The sequence below is a fragment of the Mytilus galloprovincialis genome, chromosome 2 (assembly GCF_965363235.1).
Source record: "Mytilus galloprovincialis chromosome 2, xbMytGall1.hap1.1, whole genome shotgun sequence".
In the NCBI taxonomy this organism is placed as follows: domain Eukaryota; kingdom Metazoa; phylum Mollusca; class Bivalvia; order Mytilida; family Mytilidae; genus Mytilus; species Mytilus galloprovincialis.
Window position 1 is genome coordinate 10,433,891 of NC_134839.1, and position 22,389 is coordinate 10,456,279.

The 22,389-nt window shown below is 31.2% G+C and overlaps 1 protein-coding gene across 1 annotated transcript; it reads right to left on the reverse strand.

Annotated features, from left to right (window-relative positions):
- Positions 1-291: 291 nt before the first annotated feature.
- On the reverse strand, positions 292-22,389 carry LOC143062855 (uncharacterized). The gene is made up of 6 exons (XM_076234670.1): positions 22,371-22,389; positions 16,377-17,575; positions 15,025-15,476; positions 13,156-13,210; positions 8,142-8,309; positions 292-1,255 (listed from the first exon to the last, which is right to left on the reverse strand). The coding sequence occupies exons 2-6, from the start codon at positions 17,506-17,508 to the stop codon at positions 999-1,001; spliced, it is 2,064 nt and encodes a 687-aa protein (XP_076090785.1). The 5' UTR covers positions 17,509-17,575; positions 22,371-22,389; the 3' UTR covers positions 292-998.

The window sequence follows — 22,389 nt, forward strand, 5'->3', positions numbered from 1 at the left end:
AAACTTAAGTTATTGTGCGAAAACCAAGAAAATGCTTATTTGGGCCCTTTTTTGGCCCCTAATTCCTAAAATATTGGGATCAAAACTCCCAAAATCAATACCAACCTTCCTTTTGTGGTCATAAACCTTGTGTTAAAATTTCATAGATTTCTATTCACTTTTACTAAAGTAAGAGTGTGAAAACTAAAAGTATTTGGACGACGAAGCCGGACGACGACACCAACGTGATAGTAATATACAACGAAAAATTAAAATTTTTGCGGTCGTATAAAAAACAAAATCTAAAATGCATTCGTGTTAGCTGACATGTATTAACCACATTGCTAGTTAAAACAAGATATCTGATAATTCTTTTAAATGATAATAATATTATTGTCATTTGAATTAAATATAAATAAAGGTGTTGACTGTACTAAGAACTTCTATACTTTTACAGGTTTCATAGGCATATAAAGTAAAGAATTTAGTATAGTTTTCCTTAACACAACAATTAGAATAAACACGACTCAGTCCTGCTTCTTTGGAGATATATTTTCCATCATTTTTGAAAGTTGTCTTTCTCCTAAGGGACATGATGTGTACCAACTATCATCAGTCATAGATTTCGGACACCTAGGTTGTTGGAAGAAGTCTTCTGAAGCTTTGTTACGCTTAGTCAAATATTTCATCAATAAGGCAACTGGACAATATATGTGAATATGTCTCTAGTTGCAACCATTTTTGGACTGATTTTACCAGGTTGTCTATTAGGATCCTTTATCTCTACATATTCCATACCATCATCATCAGTCTTAAAAACAAATATATGAGTTCTGTAGTCACATTGTTTTAGGCAATAATTGTAAGTAAAATTAAAAGTCAAATCAAGACACACTTTATTCTGCAATCCTTTTGGAGTGTTGATAGTTAAAACTGGTGATCTAGTTAATTTGTTCATGTCCTCTCCTGAAATTGGAGGTGGTTGGTCTTTCTTCATAACTTCCATTTTTATCTTATCTTTATCTTAGCATTATAGCTTTGAAGACCTTGTTTGATTTATGAAAGGCTGTGTCGGTGAATAGGGATAATTGCCTATTATAAGGGTCAGAAGTCAGATGACGGTTAATAGAAGATCTGATGCCTCCGAATGAATTTGTTGAATATAATCTACCATCAGCTGTTCTTAATTCAGCATAAAATTGTTCAAGTCTCTCATCAAGAATTTTAATGGATAATTCTTCAAAGTTTGGATCAAATTCTCTTTGTTTCAACCATTCTGAAAGGAAGATGGCAAAATTATCAATGTGTCACATAAAACAGTATACATAACAGCACTTAATTACAATTGATTGTATAAAACTGTTTTCTATGTTTACTAGCTTAAGATTTATCTATATGCATTCATGTGTTGGTTTCAAAATCATGTCCAATTTATACAATATACATGACTTCATTTTCAGAAAACGACATCTGTAACAAACATAAACTTTTAGCTACCGCTTTACAAGCAGAACCAAATACAATGAAAGTCCCAAATATGTATTGGCTTCTGAAGCTACACAAAACACCTTACAAATATAGATTTAATTCGTCTTCAAGCTATTGTTATAATACTAAATTGTCTATTCTTCTTACCAGTACACTTGGTACAATCAAAAACCTGATAATAAATTGTTCAAATAAACCTTCGAAAATAGTGGAATTAATTACTTTTGGAGTGTCAAGAACTCGTTGGAAGTACTTGATAAATTGCATGCTTATATTGCTGATTTTGAATCTGTTCATTTTTTTGATTTGTCTACCCTGTATACCACATTGCCTCACATTCTCACACCTAATTAAATGGCCATTTAAAAAGTCAGAATGTGAATATATATGTTCAAACTCTTTTAGGTCATTTTTTAGTAGCAATAAACAAAAAAACTATGTCAATTGGACATGCTTTGATACTATATATGCCCTTGAATTTTTACTAGATAATATTTTTGTTCGCTTTGGAGATTCCGTCAGGTTATCGAAATTCCAATGGGGACTAACTGTGCACCACTTATTGTGGACCTGTTTTTGCATTGCTATGAGTTTCAATTTATGACAAAAATCAGCAAAGACCCATCAAAACAACATCGGATAAACAAATTTAATAATACTTTTAGATATTTGGATGATATTTTGGCTCTCAATAATGACGACTTCAGTATAAAATTGAGAATGGAAATGGGGAATAGTATGTATACTAAAGAAATTTATCCTGTTGAACTTACTTTAAATAAAGCTAATACTAACAATGACCACTGCCCTTTCCTCGATCTTGATATCTATATCACTAACGGAATTTAGCTTAATACTAAAATTTATGATAAAAGAGATGATTTTTCATTTCCTATCGTTAATTATCCATTTTTAGATGGTGACGTTCCCTTGTCACCATCTTACAGTGTTTATATATCTCAACTTGTACGATTCGCTCGTGTATGTAACAATGTTTAAGATTTTAATGAGAGAAATTTATGTATTACTGAAAAATTATTACACCAAGTTTTCGATATCACAAACTAGTCTAAACATTTACTAAATTTTATCATTGGTATAAGGACATCATTCGTAAATATAGCTCAACATGCAGACTTCTTATATGTTCAGTTATTTCACATCCATTTTTAGCTCACCTGTCCCGAAGGGACAAGTGAGCTTATGCCATCACTTGGCGTCCGTCGTCGTCCGTCTGTCTTCGTCTGTCGTCGTCTGTCGTCGTCGTAAACTATTTCAAGAATCTTCTCCTCTGAAACTACTGGGCCAAATACTTTCAAACTTTAACTGAATGTTCCTTAGGGTATCTAATTTATAAATTGTATCCGAAGTTTTGATCTATCAACAAACATGGTCGCCATTGCTAAAAATAGAACATAGGGGTCAAATGCAGTTTTTGGCTTATAACTCAAAAACCAAAGCATTTAGAGCAAATCTGACATGGGGTAACATTGTTTATCAGGTCAAGATCTATCTGCCCTGAAATTTTCAGATGAATCAGACAACCCGTTGTTGGGTGGCTGCCCCTGAATTGGTAATTTTAAGGAAATTTTGCTGTTTTTGGTTATTATCTTGAATATTATTATAGCTAGAGATAAACTGTAAACAGGAATAATGTTCAGCAAAGTAAGATTTACAAATAAGTCAACATGACGGAAATGGTCAGTTGACCCCTTTAGGAGTTATTGCCCTTTATAGTCAATTTTTAACCATTTTTCGTAAATCTTAGTAATCTTTTACAAAAATCTTCTCCTCTGAAACTACTGGGCCAAATACTTCCAAACTTTAACTGAATGTTCCTTAGGGTGTCTAGTTTGTAAATTGTATCCGAAGTTATGATCTATCAACAAACATGGTCGCCATTGCTAACCAGATGCTCCGCAGGGCGTAGCTTTATACGACCGCAGAGGTTGAACCCTGAACGGTTAGGGCAAGTATGGACACAACATTCAAGCTGGATTCAGCTCTAAATTTGGATTGTGATTAAATAGTTGACACAGCATAGGTTTCTGACACAGAATGAATGTGTTCTAATGAACTTAAAATTTTTGTTTCTCTTAGAGCAATTCACTATGCTGTTGAATATTAATCCTCTCAAAAAAATGTTTGAAGAAATTTTCTTTTTTATTTATGAAATTTCAAATGAGAAAAATTGAACGCAATTTTTTTAATCACACCCCCCTTTCCCTTATTCCAAAACTAATCTCAATTAAAATTTCTAATGGAGTTTGCAACAATAACTACTCATTTAAATACATCATAAAATATTAAGATGTAAAAAAACTGCTTGTTATCACTGAATGGTAAAGATTATTTTAATTTATCAGTTGGTAGTAAAAAGTGAATATACATTGTATATTGTATATAACAAAGATTTAAGTTGATTCTGGACAAAAAAAGATAACTCCAATTAAAAAAAAATCTTGCTATTGCACAATATTTTGCAATTAGATATTTCTTGCTTACTATTCTGGACAAAGAAAGATAACTCTAATTAAAAAAAAAATTGATATTTCACAATATTGTGCAATTAGATATTTCTTGCCATTGTGCAATACTGTGCAATTGAAAAGACTTGCTATTGCACAATACTTAATATAATAATTTTAGATCCTGATTTGGACCAACTTGAAAACTGGGCCCATAATAAAAAATCTAAGTACATTTTTGGATTCAGCATATCAAAGAACTTCAAGATTTCAATTTTTGTTAAAATCAGACTAAGTTTAATTTTGGATCCTTTGGACTTTAGTGTAGACCAATTTGAAAACAGGACCAAAAATGAAGAATCTACATACACAGTTAGATTTGGTATATCAAAGAACCCCATTTATTCAATTTTTGATGAAATCAAACAAAGTTTAATTTTGGACCCCGATTTGGACCAACTTGAAAACTGGGCCAATAATCAAGAATCTAAGTACATTTTTAGATTCAGCATATCAAAGAACCTAACTGATTCATTTTTTGTCAAAATCAAACTAAGTTTAATTTTGGACCCTTTGGACCTTAATGTAGACCAATTTGAAAACGGGACCAAAAGTTAAGAATCTACATACACAGTCATGACAGTTAGATTCAGCATATCAAAGAACCCCAATTATTCAATTTTGATGAAATCAAACAAAAGTTTAATTTTGGACCCTTTGGGCCCCTTATTATGTTGGGACCAAAACTCCCAAAATCAAACCCAACCTTTCTTTTATGGTCATAAACCTTGTGTTTAAATTTCATAGATTTCTATTTACTTATACTAACGTTATGGTGCGAAAACCAAGAAAAATGCTTATTTGGGTCCCTTTTTGGCCCCTAATTCCTAAACTGTTGGGACCTAAACTCCCAAAATCAATACCAACCTTCCTTTTGTAGTCATTAACATTGTGTTTAAATTTCATTGATTTCTATTTACTTAAACTAATGTTATTGTGCGAAAACCAAGAAAAATGCTTATTTGGGCCCTTTTTTGGCCCCTAATTCCTAAACTGTTGAGACCAAAACTCCCAAAATCAATCCCAACCGTTCTTTTGTGGTCATAAACCTTGTGTCAAAATTTCATAGATTTCTATTAACTTAAACTAAAGTTATAGTGCGAAAACCAAGAAAATGCTTATTTGGGCCCTTTTTGGCCCCTAATTCCTAAAATGTTGGGACCAAAACTCCCAAAATCAATACCAACCTTCCTTTTGTGGTCATAAACCTTGTGTTAAAATTTCATAGATTTCCATTCACTTTTACTAAAGTTAGAGTGCGAAAACTAAAAGTATTCGGACGCCGGACGACGACGACGACGACGACGCCGACGCCAACGTGAAAGCAATATACGACGAAAATTTTTTCAAAATTTGTGGTCGTATAAAAATAGAACATAGGGGTCAAATACAGTTTTTGGCTTATAACCCAAAAACCAAAGCATTTAGAGCAAATCTGACGTTGGGTAATATTGTTCATCAGGTCAAGATCTATCTGCCCTGAAATTTTCAGATGAATCAGACAACCTGTTGTTGGGTTGCTGCCCCTGAATTGATAATTTTAAGGAAATTTTGCTGTTTTTGTTTATTATCTTGAATATAATTATAGATAGAAATAAACTGTAAACAGCAATAATGTTCAGCAAAGTAAGATCTTCAATTAAGTCAATTTGACCAAAATTGTCAATTGACCCCTTAAGGAGTTATTGCCCTTTAAAGACTTTTCACAATTTGTTCATCATGTTGACTTACTTTAAAAAATCTTCTCCTTTGAAACTGCTGTATCAATTTCAGCCAAACTTAGGCTAAATGAGTTTCAGGGTATCTAGTATAAATTTTATATTTTATTTCCTTGTATGTCAAGAAACATAGCTCCTATGGTTAAAATAGAACATAGGAGAAAATGATTATTTTTTTTGGCTTTTGAAGAAAATAGGACGATCCAAAAAACATTTAAATAAATTGAAAAGCCAAAATAATCATTGATGAGAGATTTAACCAAATGAATTAAGGTGAGCGATTCAGGCTCTTGAGAGCCTCTTGTTTTATGGAAATGTTCTTTATAAAGCACAAAAATGTCAGTATTCACCTCAGAAACTAACAAAACCTTTAAATAGACTTATTAAGAAGGGATATAGTTACGTTACTGTTGTCAGGTCATTAAAGATTGCATATTTTGGCGTTAATATTGATTCACTTATAGGGTCTTTGCATCGGAACTAAACACATTTATTCAAAAACCAGTTGTTGGCATGACACAGGTTATGTTCTTCTCATATATGTTATGATGGTATGATACTAAACACCTAACGGGAAGGATAGTGCCCAATATTCATATGATGAAGACATAATCTTTCAATCAGTTTAATTGAAGTCTGGAGCTGGCATGTCAGTTAACTGCTAGTAGTCTGTTGTTATTTATGAATTATTGTCATTTTGTTTAACCCCGTCACATTTTTGCGCCTGTCCCAAGTGAGGAGCCTCTGGCCTTTGTTAGTCTTGTATTATTTTAATTCTAGTTTCTTGTGTACAATTTTGAAATTAGTATGGCGTTCATTATCACTGAACTAGTATATATTTGTTTAGGGGCCAGCTGAAGGACGCCTCCGGGTGCGGGAATTTCTCGCTACATTGAAGATCTGTTGGTGACCTTCTGCTGTTGTTTTTTCTATGCCATGGTCGTGTTGTTGTCTCTTTGACACATTCCCCATTTCCATTCTCAATTTTATTGTATAAATCAAGGTGTTTTTCTTGACTAACTGTATAAGGGAATGCTCAGAACTAAGTTTTAAGAAAGCCATAGATGTATATATAAATGTTAAATCAAAAATTTATCAGCATACTTGTATAACACAAAGAATCATTATTTCCATAAAGTTTGGAAGTAAGAGTTGTCTTTCTTTAATAATCACCTATTTAAGTAGTACAAAATAATCACTAGTAGAAGTGATTTAATTTTAATGAAGCTTTAAATATAGAATACATTTGTACTAATGATCCAGGAACTAATTATGTTTCTAAACTTATCAGAACCAACATCTGTGTTGTCTAGGGTGACCAGGTCATTTCAGGTGATGACCTTGTACTGAATCTAGGATAATGAAATAAAAATCACTTGATTAAGTATCATATCTCAATTTTCTTCCCAAAAATCACTTCTTTAATTTCAACACCCCGAAAAGTGAAATTTTTATGGAACAGTGAAATTTTTATCGCCAACAGTAGAATTTTATTACATAATCTGAAAGATGAAACCTTGAACTTTACAGGAGAAATACTCCCACTGCTGTGAAAAATCTTTTAAGAAAGTATCAGTGCATTATTTAAAGCCATTATTTTAGCATTTTTTCAACTAAAATAGAATTTGCAGCTAAATGATATCATCAAAGGCATAAACCTTGCTACTTAAAAGAAGCAAAAAATTCTTTTTTTTTCAATTTTACTAATGAAAAGATATTATTTAAACCTATGTGTTTAAAATTTTGGTAAAACTACAAAATCACAATTTGTGACAAAATTTCGAATTTGCTACTCAAATAAGTGATTTAAAAATCACTTATTTCAATAAGTCCCCTGACTGTCAATAAGAAATATAGGATTTTCTTTTTAAAAATGAGTCAGAGTGATAGGGTCAGAAGAAAATTTCCTATAATTTATAGGAAATTTTCTTCTGACCCTATCACTCTGACTCATTAATAAAACAACCTAGGCCATAAATAAGAATATGTTTGTTTGCCCTAACTCTACCTACCCAAAAAATAGCTGCCTACTTAAAAATCTTTTATTGCCATAATTTGATTTTTTTTTAATCAGATCTGCATGACAAAAAAACATGTGACGTTTCAGTTTCTCTGTATCTAATCAACAAAAAAAGAGAAAATGCCTACCTACCTACCTACCCACTGTCTCTACTTTTGTGTAGGGTTTGGGCAAACCAAGATGTTTTTAAGTGTGGCCCTATTGGTACATAAATTGCTGTTCAAAGCTTGGACTATTAATATTTAGAGAGATGATATTCTCTTAGCACATTGCAACTTATCTTTGCTGCAGTCATACTTTAGACATAGAATTACTACATGAACAGAACTTAACTTTGATAAAAAAAAAAATCATCTGGTAATCTTTTACTACTGCAATACAATACAACTGGACATAACACAAACTAACCCTTGAACATTTTAACTCCCCATTTTGTTTGTCTCTTTGTAGCTCTATCTATTTCTCCATCCTTCATTACAGGAAATCTAATACCAGAGTATTCCTGTCCACTCCTGCTGGGCTCTGAATCCTCTGCTCCAGAACCAGAGTAGTTGTCCTCTAACAGACTAGAAGAAACTATAAATAAAAGTAGTAAAATCAATAGGTATTCTTATTTTCCTTCACTGCACATACAAAAGTAGTAAAATCAATAGGTATTCTTATTTTCTTTCACTGCACATACAAAAGTAGTAAAATCAATAGGTATTCTTATTTTCTTTCACTGCACATACAAAAGTAGTAAAATCAATAGGTATTCTTATTTTCTTTCACTGCACATACAAAAGTAGTAAAATCAATAGGTACAATGTATTCTTATTTTCTTTCACTGCACATACAAAAGTAGTAAAATCAATAGGTATTCTTATTTTCTTTCACTGCACATACAAAAGTAGTAAAATCAATAGGTATTCTTATTTTCTTTCACTGCACATACAAAAGTAGTAAAATCAATAGGTATTCTTAATTTCTTTCACAGCACATACAAAAGTGCGGTAAGTATAAATCTGATGAACGTACATGTAATAATTTATTCTAAAACAGTTTCGTTAAGACCGTTGAGTTTGCTGTAGGGTGTGAGCCAAGACTCTGTGTTGAAGACCGTACCTTGACCTATAATCATGATAATGGTTTACTTTTACATATCATGACTTGGATGGAGAGTTCTCTCATTGGCACTCATACCACATCTAATAACAGGTTTTGATGTAATTCTAAGGTTACAGGTACATCCTACATTTTGCATTGTCATTTGGTATTGCTGAATACTGTCTGCATACATGTAGAACCAGGTGCTCCGCAGGGCACAGCTTAATACAACTGCAGAAGTCGAACCCTGAACAGTTGGGGCAAGTACGGACACAAAATTCAAGCTTGATACAGCTTTGAATTTTGGATTGTGATTAAATAGTTGACACATTATAGGTTTCTGACACAGAATGAATGCGGTCTAAGAACTAAACTTAAAAAACTTTTAAATTGGAAATTTACCTATTATCATTGATTATGGTGCAATATCGTTAGATTCAGCATATCAAAAAACCCCAAGAATTCAATTTTTGAAGAAATCTAATAAAAATTTCAATTTTGAACCCTTTAGACCTTAATGTAGACCAATTTGAAAAAAGAACCAAGTATTAAGATTCTAAATACACAGTTAGAATCGGCATATCAAGCAACCCCAATAATTCATTTTTTTATGAAATCAAACAAAGTTTAGTTTTGGACACTTTTGGCCACTTAATTCCTAAACTGTTGGGACCAAAACTCCCAAAATCAATCCCATCCTTCTTTTTGTGTTTATTAACCTTGTGTTTAAATGTCATAGATTTCTATTCACTTTTAATAAATTTATTGTGCAAAAACTAAGAACCAGGTGCTCCGCAGGGCACAGCTTTATACGACCGCAGAGGTCGAGCCCTGAACAGTTGGGGCAAGTATGGACAAAACATTCAAGCGTGATACAGCTCTGAATTTGGATTGTGATCAAATTTTTGACATTACATGGTTTTTTTTTTACACAAAACAAATGTCAAGATTTTACAAATCAATTAAAGATTTCTTCTTCAAACTTATTAAATCTGAAATTAAATAGTTGACACAGCATAGGTTTCTGACACAGAATGAATGTGGTCTAATGAACTTAAAAGGTTTTTTTTTGCCTTTGAGCAATTCACTATGCTGTTGAATATTAATCCTCTAAAAAAAATGTTTGAAGAAATTTTCTTTTTATTTATGAAATCTGAAATGAGAAAAATTTAAACCCCCCCCCCCCTTTTTTTCACATCCCCGTTTCCCTTTTTCCAAAACTGATATCAATTCAAATTTCTAATGGAGTTTGCAACAATAACTACTCTTTTAAATACATCATAAAATATTATGTAAAATAAAGTGCTTGTTATCACTGAATGGTAAAGATTGGTTGGTAGTAAAAGTGAATATACATTGTTTATTGTATAAAACAATAAAAAAAACTTCATCAGCAACATTTTATATTGGCAAATTTCCAATGAAGTTATTTACATAAAGTTATTGGCAAATAAAAATAGAAAATGACATCATAGTCATGTCTGGCAAATTTCCAACATATATTATCAACTACTATTCTATACAAAGAAAGATAACTCCAATTGAAAATTAATTGCTATTGCACAATATTGTGCAAGTAGATATTCTTGCTATTGTGCAAAACTGTGCAATTGAAAATTTCTTGCTATTGCACAATACTTGATATGGAATCCTGATTTGGACCAACTTGAAAACTGGGCCCATAATCAAAAATCTAAGTACATATTTAGATAAAGCATATCAAATAAGCCCAAGAATTTAATTTTTGTTAAAATCAAACTTAGTTTAATTTTGGACCCTTTGGACCTTAATGTAGACCAATTTGAAAACTGGACCAAAAATTAAGAATCTACATACACAGTTAGATTTGGCATATCAAAGAACCCATTTATTCAATTTTTGATGAAATCAAACAAAGTTTAATTTTGGACCCCCATTTGGACCAACTTGAAAACTAGGCCAATAATTAAAAATCTAAGTACATTTTTAAATTCAGCATATCAAAGAACCCCAAGGATTCAATTTTTGTTAAAATCAAGCTAAGTTTAATTTTGGACCCTTTGGACCTTAATGTAGACCAATTTGAAAACGGGACCAAAAATTAAGAATCTACATACATAGTTAGATTCGGCATATCAAAGAACCCCAATTATTCAATTTTTGATGAAATCACACAAAGTTCAATATTGGACCCTTTGGGCCCCTTATTCCTAAACTGTTAGGACCAAAATTCCCAAAATCAAACCCAACCTTCCTTTTATGGTCATAAACCTTGTGTTTTAATTTCATAGATTTCTATTTACTTATACTAAAGTTATGGTGCAAAAACCAAAAATAATGCTTATTTGGGCCCCTTTTTGGCCCCTTATTCATAAACTGTTGTGACCTCAACTCCAAAAATCAATCCCAACCTTCCTTTTGTGGTCATAAACTTTGTGTTAAAATTTCATTGATTTCTATTTACTTATACTAAAGTTATTGTGAGAAAACCAAGAATAATGCTTATTTGGGCCCTTTTTTGGCCCTTAATTCCTCAACTGTTGGAACCAAAACTCCTAAAATCAATCCCAACCTTCCTTTTGTGGTCATAAACCTTGTGTCAAAATTTCATAGATTTCTATTCACTTAAACTAAAGTTATAGTGCGAAAACCAAGAAAATGCTTATTTGGGCCCTTTTTGGCCCCTAATTCCTAAAATGTTGGGACCAAAACTCCCAAAATCAATACCAACCTTCCTTTTGTGGTCATAAACCTTGTGTTAAAATTTCATAGATTTCCATTCACTTTTACTAAAGTTAGAGTGCGAAAACTAAAAGTATTCGGACGACGACGACGACGACGACGACGACGCCAACGTGATAGCAATATACGACCAAAAAATTTTAATTTTTGCGGTCGTATAAAAATGCTAATTTTGGCCCTTTTAGGGCCCCTAATTCCTCAACTGTTCAGACCAAAACTCCAAAAATTATTCCTAACCTTTCTATTGTTGTCATTAACCTTGTGTTCAAATTTCATAGATTTCTATTCACTTGTACTTAAGTTATTGTGCGAAAACTAAGAAAAATGCTTATTTTGGCCCTTTTTTGGCCCCTAATTCCTAAACTATTGGGGCCACAACCCTAAAAATCAATCCCAACCTTCCTTTAGTGGTATTGAACCTTTCTGTTATAGAGTTCCATTCACTAAAACTAAAGTTATTGTCCGGAAACTACTAACTAAAAAAATTCTAAAAATCTAATTGTACTCATTTATGAACTGAATATGGTCCTAAACATTTACATTGTGATTTTTTTTTCATTATGCAGTACATACTGGGTTTTTACTAAATACAATAGTCTATTAAACTTATTAAATCATGCAATACTTGTATATAAGATTAATATAGTATATTGAGACAAATATATATATAGGACCCATAAACAAGCAACATTTTAATCTGGCTATGTTTTTCTGTACTTCATTCAACTAGGAGATGAATTGTTTTATTTATTGTAAAAAAAGCCTGTATATAATTAAAATAAATTGTGAATGTTAAAAATCTATTGATGGTCAAATTCTGGATTGTAATGCTTTATCAGCTCCAGTTGGTTTAAACCAAATCCCTTATTTTGACTATGGACATACAGCTGTAGAATCATGAATTACATATAAAAATGAAAAAGGTTTATTTAAGGGTCTTGGTGAGGTTTACAGAATAGAGAATAACCATGATAACAGTTAATATGAAATTGCTTCACTGAGCGCAACTGGATACGACAGTAGATGTCCAACCCTGAAAATTGGGGTCAAATTGGACACAATATTCATGCTTGGTACAGGTCTGAATTTGGATTAAAACTAAATTTCTGACACAGAATAACTGTAGTAAAAGAACTTCAAATTCGTTATATGATTTGAATTTATATTCAATTTTTTGCTTTTGGGCAATACACTATGCTGTTGCAATTTTTTTTTTAATATTCTCTTTACGCATTCCCATACAACATTTTGTTTTCATATTCTATTTTAAGAATCCTGTGCTTTTCATAAGAAATGGATATCAAGAGTTGCTTACCATACTCAACTAATTGAATATTTGAAATCTAATTTTTTATGGGATAACAATTACACAGATGAAAACCAAGTTAACTCAATCCATATTACGAACATCTAAAACTGTTTATCCCATTACTTTGACTAAAATTAAAATGAAACTAAAATAGTAAATAAGGTTATACTCCTGGTCCAATTGCATAATTCAATTAATTGTTCTGTACATCAAAGTACCTGTACTTATAATGAATGTTAATAATAAAATATGCCAATGTTCAACCAGAGAGAATCCTAAAAGTTTCCTGTCCTACAGTGTTTTTACCTATTTCTTCTGTGTGGGAACTGTTTTTGGTAACCAGATCTGTTGGTAAAGGAACCTGAAATCATATCTCAATATATAAATTATACTTTTAATATTAATAACATCACACCTTAATAGGATATGATCATGATATGCAAGATTTAAGAAGTAAGTACAATTTTGATTGTAAGAACCTGTTAAAATAGCTTACATACAAAGACAAATTGTATTATGACAATTTTCATTAAATTGGTTGTAGTTACATATTGCAAAACTAGTTTAACCTAAACTGTCATGTGTGAAAATTCTTTTCCAGTACATGTACTATACATAATTTGAAGTATATTGTTATAAGAAGATGTGGTATGAGTACCATTGAGACAACTTTCCATCCAAGTCACAAATTGTAAAAGAAAAACCATAATAGGTCGAAGTATGGACTTCAACACGGAGCATTGGCTCACACTGAACAGTAAGCTTATGTTTATTACCAAAAAATTCATGATCTGCAAAATTTTTGTCCAGTTTGATTACCGTTCATTTTCAACTACCAGACATCATTTGCATGATGGCTGTTGGTTTTCTCTTTTAAATTGTTTCACATTTTGTCTTCTTTGGGATTTTTAAAGATGTATTTTTTTGTTATTGAGTCTTAACCATGTTGATAGTTGTCTCATTTGCAATCAATCTACATCTCTTTATTTTCATATTTTTACTAATATTCAAAGTTGAAGGGATAAATGTTCATGTAGATTACCCAACGAAACATTCAAAATTCCCCATTTCTTTGCTGATCATTATTAAATTAAAGTTCATTGTTTATCATATATAAAATAATGATCATGTTCAATGGATATCATGGATTATATGTGTAGCTTAAAATATAATCTTTATGCAGTGAATATTAAACATATTGCTATTATTGAGAAGTTATTTGCCATTAAGATTTTCATAGAAATTTAATTGTATTATTAAAGATGTGGTGAAAAAAAACCATTACATTTTTTTCTAACCATCTAACTGGACTCCTATTTTACATCTATAACATGAGAGATGAATATTTTGATATATTTTTAAGATTGAGTTGTTTCCCTTTATACAGTTATTGAAATTAATTTGGGCATATGTTTTTACTCTTTGGCATGTTTAGTGATTTGATATATTTAAAATACACATTTAAAAGAATTTAGAAAAAAACATTAAAATAAGATTTTGATTACATTGTTCAAAATAGATAATGATAATTCACAATTATTAAAATTGAGAATGGAAATGGGGAATGTGTCAAAGAGACAACCCGAACCATAGAGCAGACATATTGTCTATAGTTACACATTATATTTTCATTCTTTCCTATTCATGCACCTGAATTCCAATCTATATACATATATATTTAGTAGAGTTTTTAAGTGGTTTGTGTTCAGAGATTTTCACTGAACATGTTGAATTTATTATCAGTTGATTTACAAAAATTTGTCAATAAGTTAAAAAAATATATGCATATGGCCATACTAACAAGTATTGTCTATCTATATGATGCACTTCAAATAGATTTAATATCTACTGCATACATGAGGGTCTTAATGGGGGGGGGGACCTTCAAGACGAATAACAGTAAAAAAAATCTTGCTAAATGATGTTAAAGGTAATTTTTGGTGAATGCATGACATTTAAAAAAATCAACTGATTTTGACAAATCATGTTTTACTCTTCCCAAAAATAATGTAAACAGATAAATATTTGAGACCTCTGCAAATCATGTTTATAAGGGTATTTTGGCAAATCACAATATTTTGGTTAATTTCAAATTGGTAGTCAAAAATGATTCTTTGAAGCCTGACAGTTAACAGCATTTGTACCCTCTGTAAACGTGCAACATCTGGCACTTACCTGTGAGCTTACTGGATTACATTTTTTGTTATACTGATGGTAATCTGCAGTTGACTTTCTTTTGTGGCCAACTTTATATTCTACACTGCTTGATGTATGTTTATTTTCAATGTTGCTAAACTGTTCAAAATTGGGAAATCTCACAATCAGAGGAGAATTGTCATCTTGTATATCTTTACCATATGCACATGTCTGACCTGTATCATAAACAGTATCAACTGGTTCTACTTTCACTTTGATTGTACTTTCACTTTCAATACTGTTACATGTATTTAAGTGGTATACATTATTTTCCTCCCCTAGCTGGTTTTCTGTTTTAACTGGTACCTGTATAACTTTCAATGACTCTCCTTCTTTACACACCATCATTACTGGTATTGGTTGAATAGAAGTATCAATTGTGTGTGTTTGGTTTTTATATTCTATTGATGGTTGATAGTTCTGTGTCTTGTCTGAAAAGAGTGACAATAATTTAACTTTCTAGCTCTGAGCGACTATATGAATCTGAAGAAGCCAACAAGAATTAGAACTTGGAAATTGTTCTTTATATATAAAATATAAAAGTAAGCATCACGGTACTAACAAAGACAAAAGAAAAATTCAATGTATGGAAATTTTTTTTTAATTGTTTGAAAAACATGATTAAATTGAGAATGGAAATGGGGAATGTGCCAAAGAGACAACAAACCTGACCATAGAGAAGACAACAGTCATTATCAATATGTTAAGAAATGGATTTATCTCCCCTTTTATTCAATAAGAACTAATAGTATGTCATAGGTATGTTTTTGTTTTTATTTACATTAAGTGTAAGTTTTGAGTAATCAATATCATAGATTGTTTTTACATGTTTTATCTGGGACTTAACTGTGAAAAATTTTCATAACACAATTCTTATGAATTATTCTAAATCAGTTGTTCTAAATAGTCACTCATAACTTCCAAGATATTCAGATGTTGAAACTGTGATTTATATTGTAGCTTTTAACCCCCCCCCCCCCCCCCCTCAAATCCTTTGTAGAACTGATAATCTGTGAAAATAAAATCATCATCTATAAAACATCATGTAGCTGCCAATATTCGGATGAAACTGAGTTAAAAGAAATTAAAAACTTGTTTTATATTTACAGTATAAACATGTATAACTGTATGACTGTATGTTCAGAATCTTAAACATGAATATGTCAACATAAGTGACCTGCGTACATGTATTAATATAAATGATAGCTTAATTAGATTTTTGTTAACAGAAATTAGTTCTAAATCATATAAATTTCTTCTTATTTAAATTTCAATGGTGAAAATTTGTTAAATGAATTGATATATATATCTGTGAGATCTATAATATTTACCTGTACTTTCTTTCACTACTGATTCTTTATAACAGGGAAGATTCTCTTTTGTCATACAACTAGGATTTTCAATACAAATGTAACTACTGGATGATGGGTCTTTCTGAGGAGACTCTGACTTGATGCTTAATGCAGCTTTAGTCTTCTCTTCTTCAATATTTTGTAAACTATCCGAATAGAGTTTTTTGTGAGGTATATTTTCCTTTCTTGGCCATTTTGGAATCTTGGTGTCTTTGAATTTAACAGTTTTATTAGGCTGGGAACTACTTATCAACCATTCACCACTTGAAGATCGACCAATCAAAAGTTTCCCAGGAGGTAGGGTATAAAAATGTTCCCCGCAAAAGTCATTTCTTTTCTTCATTAAATTGTCAACCACATCTTGATTCTGAATTATTATATCCTGTTTAATATTGTCAGGGGCTAATAGTAACGAGCACTCTTTCTCCGCCATTTCATATAAATTTTCATTTTTTTCCTTAAGATCATTGCCATAACAATGTTGACTTATTTTAAACTGAAAGTCCTCACTAGTTAGGCTATGTTTTAACTCCTCAAGTAAAGTTTCATTTGCTGGACAAATTATAATATCTATATCAGACAATGGCTGTTTATATTTGAATTGCTGACCTTCTAAAAGGCCATGTTCGTCTATAACAGTGTGAGTAGTATTTGCTGTTGAGTCGGTGAAAGTGTGTAGTAAAGGTAGTCTTATTTCCATGAATTCAAATGTTGGATGAGTTATAACAAGTGATATTGGAAAGGGAGGTAACTCAGATGTGGTCAGATTACACATCCCTGATACAGCTTTTGATTGCTGTCTTATTTTATTGTATAAAAGTTTTGATGAATTAGAAAACTGATTTTTAGTTTTAACACTGTTTTTAAAATGATTCACATTTGTCATTTTTGTAGATAAAACATCTGCAGACCTAGTTTGTAGTTTATTAGAATTGAACACACATCCAGTGTCTGCGTCATTCAGACTGTCAGGTGTCCTATCATTACATGGTGTAATATACATTTCAAATCTATTTTCATTGTCCCTTTCACTGTTATTGTCCTCATTCTTTAAATCAACACCAATGTTCTCACAAGACAAATCTAGTTCACTAGCATGACTAGTTTCCATATTTCTTATTAAATGATATCCTTCAGCTACTTTCTTTATATATATTGCATACTGTAAGTTTATCTTACTGCAAAAAAAAATGTACAAGCATAAATTACATATATATGCATGCCTTAAAATCACCAATAATTGTACGTTTTCCTGAGATGAGATTTTAAGTTTTTTTCATGTCATGACTTTTTATAGCTCAAACATCTTTAGACTGAGATAAGTCTGGACGTCATTGGTTATTTTGGTTATATCTTGCAATCCTAACTTCCGTATACATGTTTTATTCATCGAGGCTTTTATTTACATTCACAATTGAAAATGTAAAACCTGTACAAGCAATTTTTGTTTGAAATATTACAAGGTTTGAAATACAAAACATTATACATTCAGTTTGTACCATTGATTATACGTAAAACCATTATGAAATTATGTACTAAGAATATAAATTAATGACAATGAAAATTACACTTATTTTAATATTTCAGGTGAATATATATGTATCTATAGTGATAATGTATAAGCTCATTCTAATTATGTTTGCTCAACAAGTACTTCATTTAGAACTTAGTCAGAAAAGTAAAATATTATTTATCATGTTTATTCTAACTGACAACTGTAAAAATATATTGAGTATTCAATTTATATTATTATAATGAAGATGTAAGGATAAAACCTCCCAGATTATCATAGGATTATACATTTTCATTCTCCTTTGAAATGAGGGGTAGCAGAGCATTTAAATAAAATAATGTACTTTTTAAAAAAATATTGACTTCAAAGTAAAGTAGATTGCAATTTATGAGGGTATAAAGATTAAAGATAGTTATCCTGATTTAAAGATATATATACAGTCTTCAATTTCAATGAAGCAAATGTCAACAAACTTTTAATATATAGTTCAAATATTATTTTTTTAATTTATCTTTAATCATGCTAATTGCAATCTAGACCAAAGAAAAACAGACTCTAATACTCCTATTTATCAATTAATTTGTACTTCACAAACACAATTGATTTCAATCAGTTTGAATTAAGCATGTTCTTTAAAGATATTTTAATCTATATAATATGTATAATATGGTAATAAACTATATTTAATACTCAATACTGTGAAATTGAAAAATTAAATATATATATATGTTAGATTGATAGATTAGTGTGAAACACCACTTTCCACAATATTGGCAAACAATGCAATAAAAACATTTAAGACAACAAGGACTGTGCTGCATAGGCCTTATGGCAGGGACATAATATTTGCAACCAATGTATGAATGAACTTCGAGCTTTCGCCAGTGTAGATGCACCCCTTGATTGACTGCAAGGGTACAGCAGATCCATGTACACTCCCTAAGGATTAATGGATATGTGTCCTTTAGATTATTAACCCACCACCAGAACAATCCCCAACCAAACACTGCCCAAGGGAGCGTGTAGGACACTGGGAAGTCTGTTATTATGGTGGAGGAAGCCGAAGTACTTGAAGAGAACCACCAGGCTTCTCGGTGGGAACAGACAACCCGAAGAGATTTCAAAAGATTGATCTCCTGAAGCCACCTGGGAACATCTTTGACCTACCGAGGCCCCCTAAGTATCCAATCTAGTTTAAACTCTGGTCTGGATACCAGAGATGTGTGTGGGAGTGTGAAAATCACCCTACTGATGTAATGAAAATTCTACGTCTCGAGTGAGAATCAAACTCGGGACCTTCAGCACTGTAGCCATTGGTCTTAACCACTAGACCACGAACCCACATTAAAAATGAAGACTGTACAATTATATATCTTTAAATCAGGATAACTATCTTTACTCTTTACCCTCATAAATTGAAATCTACTTTACTTTAAAGTTGAATTTCGGGATGACGGGATTTAAATTTCTATAAATTTGGGACCTCAGGATTTCATGTTTTTAAGCCTGGGATTTCAGGGTCATGAAAGGCAGGATTAAGTAGCCTTTCAAGATGTCATCATTTTAATTAGCAACAAGCATGAAGAAGAGACAAGAAGAAGAATGTAGCAGCAAGAAAACTAATTTATAAAAGATATTCAAATTATTCATTGTGTAATTAGTATTTGCAAATTGAAATAAAGAGATCAAGGAAACTTGTATTAAACATGTTAAAAGTTTTGTTTGAAATAAACAGGAATTTTCAGTCATTACATGATATTGATAGAAGAAATTTATAACCATTTGTTCATTTGTTCTAGAAAGCATGTAGTCCAAATATTTATGACGTCTGGCAAGGCTATTTTAAATTTTTTCTGGGACGCAATAGCCTTGCCAGACATCATAATTATTTGGACTAGTAGGCATGTTGAACAATGGTAATGGATTTATCAGTTTTTTTTCGGCGTTTCCTCACTAACTTGACTAATAGGGTTTTCGGAATGGAATTATCAAGTTTACTTTCAACATGTTTAAGACAGCAGACAAACAATGAGTCCATAGTCATAGACAATAAGTAGGAGTAAGTGTTTGTGTTTATATCATTACGGAGGCACCCAGTGTTCTCCCCAGAAATTTTGGATAGCATATCACATTTGGCGTAAACAAATCAACTCTAATTTTTCAATGCCATTTGTCGCGTTGCGGCGATGCTCTATTTCCTTTATATTATATATGTTTATATTGTTCAATTTATTACTGAGAATACAATTAAACTATAACCATGAAAACAGTTGTTTCAGTTTATGTTTTCTAAATTCATTAATAGTTACAGAATTATTTTTTTCCTCTCGTGCCAAATAAAAATATATTTGGTTTCAGTTACCCTACCTAAATGTTTACCCAACTATTAGTAAAATGAATGAATGGTTAATTATAGTGCAGCCTGTATATATACAATACTAAATATCTAGTACAAAAAAAAGAATTTGTTTTTATATTTAAAGTGAAGATAGAGTACATAAGATTTCAATTTAAAAACTTTTTTCTTTATCATGTCTCTGAAATTCATTGTTTCATGGTAATCAATGAGTTGTTTCTAATCTTGACATCAAAATGATAACAAAAAGTCTGTTAATTCGTAGTTTTCTCTATTGATATTTTTTTTTGTCTACTGTGCCATTTGTGCATCTGCAGTAATATCGTGAAAATGCATATTTTTGGCATATCTGGTCTGGTTCCGATTTGTAGTTGACATAAAAATGTGCAATGGCGGCCGAAGAAAAATTAACGAAAATGAGTCCAAAAATAAACAATGTTTGACAAGAGATTGGGAATGAATATGACGCATTTAATGCTTTAAATGGAATAAACATAAACTAAAGCCAATAATAATCACTTTCTGAAGAATTATGAAATTTATTTAGCTCAAATTTTCGCTCTCAATAAAAAGTAGTACCGGCGGAGGAGACAGAAAGTTGCAAAAATAAACAACCAAACTTTTTGTTCAAAGAGAAAAATCATTTTAACCTTTGAAATTTCTGAATACAAAACGTAGATTTCGAATTATTTAATGATTTAGTGATTGCATTTTTTCCATGTCCATACCTGCCAACTTTCACAATTTAGGCATGTATTACACGATTTTGACCCTTTGTCACGATTGCACGATCGTGATCGTGAAAAACCCTCTAAAACACGATTTTGTGAAAATCTACATGAAAAATATGATGGTTCCCGATTTTGAACTGTGTCCAAGGAAGACATTCATGTTCAGCCAATCAAATTCTATGTTTCTCATGATTAAATTAATCAGCCAATCAAAAACGTTTTCTCTCAAGATAATTCTAACATTCTAGATTTTGAACTTGTACTGATTTCCTGTTTTTTAAAATCGTAAACATGGCAAATGGTTTTTCACCTGCAAGGATGTTCTTACACAGAATAAGAATAAAAGTATGGTTGATTGACAAACTTCAATGATGCAGTATTACCATAAAGATAATAAATAGTAGTTTATTCACTAATTTATTGATATTTCACTTGCTGTAACAAATGATATGTATTTAATTAAAATACCAAATCATTTAATGTACTATTCTTTATTTTTCACATGGACAAAACAAAAAAACCCACATGAGGAATTCCTTAAATGAGGGACTTCCCTTAGTCAAGGGGTCATTTTACTTCTGTGAAAAATAAAAATGAAAAATGTAGATTTTTTTTAACTTAAAAATGGGAAATTCTGACATTATATTTAGAACTACTTTTCTAAATGTAGGGTCCAATTATTTTGAAAAATAAAGACGATATACATTATATATATTAGGCCATGAACATACCATAATACTTGGACATGTGTTGACCATATTATACCAGATAGATCATAAGATGTATAATTCTTTGTGAAAAGTTACTTCAAATAATATGAATATGATAAATGACACTCAGAAAATGTGCTCATTTTTACTTAAGAAGTGGTTTTTAATGTCCTTACATTGAGGGGATACCCCTAGGTGTCGTTCCCAACCTGATAAAGGTCTTTCTTTGTGCATAATTTTAAATTGAAAAAGTCAACAATTATTTAATATCCTTACACATGAAATTAATTTCTTGTCTTGCAGCTACATGTACATGTTCATCTTTTCTACTGATATATAATAACTAGAATCATGCAAATAAACTTTAGAAAAAGGCATGTAAGCTCATCTTACAAATATGACACTTTTTCTAGACCACAAAACAGCACATGCAAAATAGTCATCGCAAAGAATTGTAACCTTTGAAATTGTTGTCGCGCACTAATACCCCATGGGCACTTTCAAAACTTGGCAGGTATGAAAAGGGGGATATTCTAAGGTTTAAAAGAAGTTGTTCAACTTGTTGTAGCTTTGGATAGAAGCTATTTCAAACCGAAGGAACACATAATTCGTTCGGCTTATTCTTCTGATTCTATCGTTTGTCTCATTAAATATTTATTTTACCTTTTCTACCTTCACAATA

Excerpts from the sequence above, each read along its gene's own strand:
- LOC143062855 (XM_076234670.1), bottom strand. The coding sequence starts at position 17,508 with ATGGAAACTAGTCATGCTAGTGAACTAGATTTGTCTTGTGAGAACATT. Across the intron at positions 13,211-15,024 it reads GTAATCCAGTAAGCTCACAG|GTTCCTTTACCAACAGATCT; the intron begins GTAAGTGCCAGA and ends ATATGATTTCAG. Across the intron at positions 1,256-8,141 it reads GGGAGTTAAAATGTTCAAGG|AATGGTTGAAACAAAGAGAA; the intron begins GTTAGTTTGTGT and ends TCTTCCTTTCAG.